Here is a 7,862-nt window from a genome sequence, read left to right as displayed (position 1 = left end):
TTCCTACAGTCCAAGATAGCTAGCTAGCTTTGAAAGTCTAGATTTTTTTTGCCTTAAAAATTTGTTAGTTAAGGCCATTCAACTTAATTAGCATATCACACTGTTATGATTTAGTGGTCCTCCAAAGTTTGCGTTTTCATTAACGTAATTGTTTTGTTTTCTAAATTGATCTGTTAGACAGCGCTTTTCAACCTAATTTAATTTGAAGAATAAAGGAAGAGATAACTTAATTTTTATATTGGGCATATAAGAAAGAAAAAGAGAAGGAATGTCAAAATGTTTGATTGCAGAAGAACAAGGTTAAAGAAAAGTAAATCAGAATTTTGGACTACGAATCTGAACATTCCTGTTTGTTTTGTCTGAGTTTCCCTTATTTAAGATAATGTGAGAATCCCCATAAAGTTTTTTTTTTCTTTTTTCCACCTCAGTATGTATTTTATGTAGTCTTTTTGACATAGAAGGTACAGAATGTTTATGATGAACAAGGAACATTTAAAGGGGAAAAGATTAAATTTGGTTTGAGATCTTATTTCATTGAAGAGGATGAGACAAAAAAAATAGAAAAAGCAGAAATGAAACATGTATGAAACAAAAGAAAAACATACAGAAAGGAGTTTGAGATATTGGAGTGATTTGGGGTTGAAGGTAAGACATCAATAGCAATATTCAGCGGTTTGCATTAGCCTTTCAAATAATTCAAGGACAAGCTCTTGGCTTAGAAGACAACCAATTTGACATCAAGGTTTTAGAGAATCCAAGAAGAGATCTTTTGTCCACATCTTTGGAGACCATGCCTTATATCTCTACCCTTTTTTTCCATTAAACCCATCATTTGACCTCTTTTTTGCTGCCTCTAAAATTAACAATACTTCCATTGAAATTTTCCACCGAGTAATTTTACCCTCCAAAAAAAATCGTTTGAGAAGATAAACTAAACTAATTTAAAAAATTTAAAAGAGAAAAATTAAATAAAGGATCCCATATTCCCATTAGATTAATTAACATAGCCACTTTTTGACTATTGCTCCCACGCATATGAGATGCATGAAGATAGATAGTGTTAATTTCAAGCAAAAGGGGCCCCACACATGGAGAGAGAAAGCAAAAGCCCTCTTTTCTCTTGCCATGAATAAGTGTAGAAATTCTGCCTTTGCTTTCAACTTCATCTTCATATTCTCCCTCTTTTTTAATTGCTTTTTTACCCCTTTTCCCCATTTCTCGTGCAAATATCCTCATTTTCCCCTCTCTTGCTCAATGATATTGCATGAAGTAAAACATTTTAACCATAAAATCAAACACAAAATCACGAAGAATACTATAACAAAAAAAACATAAATAGAGAAATTAAGAAAAGAGAATTAGATTAAGGACCCAATAAAACAAAAAAAGAAGGAGAAATCTTATTATCTGATGTAAACCCCCCACACCATTTAATTCTAATTCCCCCCCCTCAAAATTACAGAATGAAGCCATTGGCAATGGCTCTATTGGTATTGAAATGGGTAGTTTCATACACAGGCAACTCTTCCCTATACCTTTCAATCCCAATTGCTGATAGATTATCCAACTCAAAAAGATCAGAACTTGAACAACTAGCCACATCATCATCATCTTCTTCTTCTTCTTCATCTTCATAATGCATGACATCATCAAACTCCACTTCACTCTTTTTCTGATAATTCTTCAACAAGTCTCTTGCTAACTCCTCCACCCTGCGACTCTCCTGCATGACATGCAGCCTAAGTTCCTCACTTCTGTTCTTTCCATTGCTCTCTTCACCTTCATGAAGATTTTTGTGACCACAAGGCCTACAATCTTCATCCACTATGACACTCACTGGGCAAAACCTCACTGACCTTTTTGCACCTGATCTTGAAGAAGGGGTTTTGCTCAAACAAGACCTTGAAAAAGAAGATGCTGATGAACAAGTGGAACCAGGTTGTTGTTGTTGTTGTGCTGCTGATTTAGTATCAGCAGTACGATCTGTCGCAACCGGGATCAGGACGGGACGATAAGTAGACGTAGTTGTTGTTGTTGTTGTTGTTGAAACCTTTGCTTTCTTGGCATTTCCACTTGAAGTGAAGAGAGAGTTGAGGAAGCTAGCAAGTTTTGCACCTGGAGAAATTGGTTGCTTTGCTTTCTTCAACTCACCATAGAGGATTTTCAAGGCTTTGGACTTGGTTTTGCCAGAACCGTTCTCATGCTTTGGCTTTTGGCTTTGGGAAGAGTGGCTCCTGAAGTTGTGACTGTGAAGTGAAGCATCGAAGGTTGTTTTGGTTTTGGTTTTATCAGAAACACTGGTTTTAATTGGCTTTGGCCTTTGCACTCCATAGAAGGACTCTGACTCTGAAGAAGAGAAGCCTCCAACAGAGCTTGACTCAGAAGAGGTTGAGCTTGAATACATGGAGAGTGTGTTTGAAATTGAATTGCTTCGCGTTCTTCGTTCAAATTCCGTCAATGAGTTTCTCCCCATTACAACCTTCTCGTTGGCTTTCTTCTCCATCCAATTCTCCACCTTCCTGGCCCTGCGAGAGTTGTGTTTCTCAGCTTCAGGTTTTTCTTCTCTGAAACAATTGCTCTGTTTCTGATTCCTCATGGTTTCTCTGTAGAAGATGAGTTGGGCTTCTTCCTTCTCATCCGTTGGATCTTCGTCGATGGAACGGTAGATAACGTCAAGTAGAGTGGAAGAGAAAGAAGGGTTTTCTCTGTGGTGCTGTTTTCTTGAGGGTTTATTGTCCCACTTGTCCATTCTGTTTTTTTATAGTGAACAGAGGAGAAAACAGAGAGAGAGAGAGGGCGAAACAGGGGATTTTTTTTGGATGGTATCAATTACTTGGCCTTTGTTGTCTGCTTCAAATAGTGGCAGTGTGAAAAGCTCTAGTAGAGGAGAAAGAAATGATTGTGAGAAAGGACAAGGCTATGGCTATATTTCCAACAAAAGACTGAGGAGTGGTGTGTTTGGAAATCACTGTGAGAGTACATAAGAGGAAAGATGAAGAAAGAATTGAGAGATGAGTATTGATGAGTGCTTGATGGTTTAGAGAGAGACAGTAATGAAAGCCAAATTCCACGCCTCAGAGGAGAAGAGAGAACAAAGGATGATTGAGAGAGAGAGAGAGTTTTGGAGAATGGCTTCTTTTGGATGCTCTTATAAGGGTTGGGGAAGGAGTATAGCTGGCCAGCCTGTCAATAATGATGTGGAATTTCAATTATTTTAAATTCATGTTTTTTATTATTCAATTCACCTCCTCCTTCTTTCTCTCTTCTAAGTTTTTTATTTTGGTTTTTTAGTTTTTTTTTTCCTTCATCGCATGAATTGACATTAGATCCTTACTTTTTCTTTATATAAGAAATAAGAAAAGAAAAGGAAAAATGCATAGTTTTGTAGGACCATGCAAAGCAGATATTGATCCTAGATGTTTTGATTTTGCAAAGAAGATTCCACTCTTGCTTGATAAAGATTTATTGTTATATCTGTCTTAAGTTGGATGTGGATATGCAGTTTCTACTTTCAATGTACAAACACAAATGTGAATTAGTGGAGCTTAAACTTGGTAGTAATATCTTGATCATTACCATCTTTGAATTGGTGGCTTTTATGATTAAAAGGGTTGTGTTTTTGGTCTTGATTAGAGATAGAAAAATGAAGGCTATGAACAAGTGTGGAGCACTTCCAACATAAGGTATTATACTGTATTATGAGGCATTGTCATTATACTCCTGTTTGCACAGTCAACTAATGCGGCTACTGAACTAAACTTTGGGCTTTAAGTGTTCATTTATTTTTCTGGATCCTATTAATGCCCGTGACTTCTTCAAATTAAAGCTGTTCTCCTTTAATGAACTGCAGTGTGGTGTGTAGGTATAGCCTTGGAAAGAGAATGTTAGGGATTTTACTGGTGTGAAATATATAGAAAATATCGAAAGGGAATTCGTTTTATTGATTTGCAAAGGTTACACAGGGATGTATTTATAACAGTACAGCATAGAATGGGGGTTAATAGGATATATTCATTTAGGAGGGGGGAAATATCTAACACATAAATGGGGTCGCTCGAAATAATGCATGACTAATGTATAGTGGTATATGCATTTTGAATCCATTAATTAAAAGCATAAGTGCTATGCTTGAATTATAAAAGCAGGATCAATAGCAATCTATGGTTGCCCCTGTCATTTATGGAAGCTGACTTGATTGACAATGCAAAAGAAATATAAACACAAAAAAATGGTTGTTCAGTCCTTTCAAATTTTCCCCACCTACGTGTCTACACTTGCGAGAAGGGGTTGCATTGTTTGTAGGGGTGCAACAAACAAGAGAGATAGTTAGTGGGAGCATTGTGTGCTTATTTGCACAATCATTGCTCTCGTGGCTCCTAAACTTTATGAAGAGAAAGAAAGAGATTGAAACAATTTTGAAACCAAGAATTAAGAAATCCACAAGAGATTTTACTAATTAATTAATTAACACTATAAAAGGATGAGACCAAGAGATGAAAAGTGGGATTAATTAAGTTGATAAGGTTGACAAAAGCACCAAAACAAATAAAACGACGTGTGTGTGTGTTGAGATGTTTCTTAATTCTACTATTCTTTTTTGGCCTCACCTCACTCCTTCTCTTTCCTTCGGCCTTCCCTTCGATGTCAAGAAAATATTTCATAATGAAACGTACCAGCTAGGCTGATAATATAATAACACATCCACCAAGTGTCTTCTATAATTATTATATATACAAAAGCAACTAATACACAACCCATATAACAATCATGGGGTGTTATGATGATACACGAGTCTCAACTCTCACGTTTCATGTGTAAGAAATTAATAATTTAGTACGTATGAAGTACTTGGGCTTGTTAGAAAAATGATTTTCAAATTACAACAATTTTATATCATGTAAAACAAATTCGAGATTCCATTATCATGTCACTCGTATGCACACCCTTTATGAGAAATTGATTGTAAAATTGATGAGTAATCAGTCCAAAATTCCATTCTTAAGAATGAAGGAAGTTTAAATCAAGTATGAGTTGGTTTTCAATAAGGATTGAGTCGAATGATATCTTGCTTGAGTGAAACAATAGTTCATTCATGGTAAACTTGACTTTTTCACCAATTTATAAAGACTTTTCAAACTAATTACTTATTTAAAAAATTATTTATTGCTTTGAGGTAAATGTTCCACATGAAAACAAGTTATTATTTTATTTTATTTTTTACATGTTTTTTTTTTCATCTTTGCAAAAAGTAAAACACACCCAAAAAAAAATTTTAAAAAAATTGTAACAATAACTACACACTTGTTAATTATTAATCAAATTTTGCCTCTTACATATGTGGAACTTGCTCGACATGCGACATAACACAAGTGCAATATGTCTAATGCAAGACCAAGAAAGTTAACTATGGCATACATGACTTACAAAAAAAAGTGTAATCCACCACATGCATATTCTTCCACGTTAAATGCCAACATATAGGTCCCTAATTGTCACCTAACACTATACTATTACATGGTTTGTGGTGAAGGTAGGATGCAGAACATTAATGAACATGTGGTACAAAGAGAGGTCATATAGTGTTCTTCCATTGTCTACATTTATGTAAATGACTCTCACATATATAAGGGTTAAAACTTGTTTAGTATTTAATACATTTGTTTGTTGCAGTGTTTTTATTTTTTGGTATGTTTCGCATGTTATGAAAGCAAATATACATATAAAAATAACAAAATATTATAGTAATTTGTCATGTGACAAAAACTATCCCGAACTAGTAAATATTTTTTATATTTTTTTCGGTGATTAATTTGGAAAAATGTCTTAAATTGATAAAAAAAAAAAAAAAGACAATATAACTTTCAAGTAAAAAATTGCTGTTTACTTTTTGAATGGATAAAAATTGAGCAGACAAGAAACACTGAGAGCCTCTTTTCTCTTCTTAATGTATGATCAACATTGAGAGTAAAATGGCATTCATTATTATCTCCAACATCCGTTGACCTTGCAGTGCAATAAGCTTGTTGAGTAAAACCTATTATTTTCACTCATACTTTCATCATATAGCTAAGCACTTCAATTTGGCGTTTCATCCTAAATAAAATTTAGCTCAAAACGTGCTCCACTTATTAATTCTGTAATATCTCAAAACTTAAGTAAGATGAGTGTTATTCCTCGTAATTATAAGAAGAAAAGGCTTTGTTTCTATCTTTCTATTTTGGTTTTGCTTTTCAAAGTATCCTCCCGATTCATTAGATGCATGAGTAATCCTTGTCTCTTCAGTACGGTGAGATATGATGTATCGGGAAGTTAATTTAACTCAAAATGGTTAAATAAAATGCATCAATTGTTGTTAATTTAATTTGGTACGTATTTTCTATTCTTACGTATAGATAAGGAAAAAAAAAGTAGTGAGAAGCTATCAAGAACTTTTCACAATAGTATATACATTCGAAATTGAATTCAAAATCACACATATTTTAATTATTTGAGTTCCTTCAGTCTGAACAAAACACGTTAATTTTGTTTTTTCTTATTTATATACGTGCGTGAGTATGAGCCTACCAAACAAAAGGTCAATCAATAATAAAGATGAGTTACTCACCAATAATGAGTACATGTAGCACATTATATATTAATTCAGATATCAACTAATACAGATGTTAATAAAAAGTAATTTTACATTCATAAACAACTTTTTATTTCTTAAAATTTAATCATACGATTAAAAATTTATTATCAAATTTTTATAATAATATCTAATGACGTTGTAAAATGTTTTTTTAAAATTAAGGCTTAAAAATATTTTTTATATAAAAATTAATTTATTTTAATTTTGATATATATAAAAGAATCCATTTGATTCATAATTTTAGTAAAAATGTATATATTTTTAGTCATTATCATTAATTAGATTTACTTTGTTAAATGGTAACGTGGCAAAAGAATTATTTATAAACTTGAATATGCCATGTATCTTAGCTATTAGAGGTGGAAGTATTTTCTTTCATATTTTCACAATGCAATGCCAAGACAATGATGTGAAGCTTTGCAAGTTCTCGTTGATTTTTGTATATGAATTAGAATATTCTTCATACTCCTAACTATAAATATAGTTTACAAATAAAAAATGTATAACTTAACATAATAAATGATTAGAGACTAAAAGCATATATATAAATAAAATTAAGGATCAAATGAAAAATATATATTTGTAGAGACTAAAATTAAAATTGACTACAATGAGTACATAATTATTAATACGATTTTTGTAATTATATACGTGTAATATAATAATTTAGATTAATTATTGATCTTACATTCTAAATAAATCAATATCAATCTTACCTAAGTAATACGTATTCATTTTTGTTAATTACTCTAATAGAGAATCTAAAGTAATCTTATGGAAAAGGTTGAGGATTGATTTCATATCATGGGGTTAACAAACGAAAGTAAATATTGTGAGGGTTAAGATTCCATTTAGATCATTACCAATGACCAATATGGGGACCCAAAGCCAAGTCATATGCCACATTGACATGGCCTATATAGCCCCCAATTAAGAAAAAGTTACTTGCATTGTGCCCCATGTTTCCATTGTCATCATCCTTCCTAAGAACGTATAAAAGTTTATTCCTTATGGATGTACGTTTCAGTCTCCACCAATATATCATCCCTTTGGAATAGACATATCACTACTACGGCATGCTATAGCATTAAACCGTTAAAAAGTTATAATTATGCTAGCTGGAGGATGATGCTATATATGTAGATTCTTAATTATTCGTTAAATATAATTTAAAATGCGTTTGCAGCATTATATCAAAAAAGTAATGCGTATAAAATTCACGTTCGCAGTT

At 32.8% G+C, this 7,862-nt stretch overlaps 1 protein-coding gene across 1 annotated transcript; it reads right to left on the bottom strand.

Moving 5' to 3' along the window:
* Positions 1-1,444: 1,444 nt before the first annotated feature.
* Positions 1,445-3,117, bottom strand: LOC114418158 (protein BIG GRAIN 1-like B). Its single transcript, XM_028383366.1, has one exon. The coding sequence runs from the start codon at positions 2,747-2,749 to the stop codon at positions 1,457-1,459; it is 1,293 nt and encodes a 430-aa protein (XP_028239167.1). The 5' UTR covers positions 2,750-3,117; the 3' UTR covers positions 1,445-1,456.
* Between the last annotated feature and the right edge of the window lie 4,745 nt (positions 3,118-7,862).

Source organism: Glycine soja, chromosome 7 (genome assembly GCF_004193775.1).
Source record: "Glycine soja cultivar W05 chromosome 7, ASM419377v2, whole genome shotgun sequence".
NCBI lineage: Eukaryota > Viridiplantae > Streptophyta > Magnoliopsida > Fabales > Fabaceae > Glycine > Glycine soja.
This window is presented reverse-complemented; position numbering and strand designations above follow the sequence as displayed.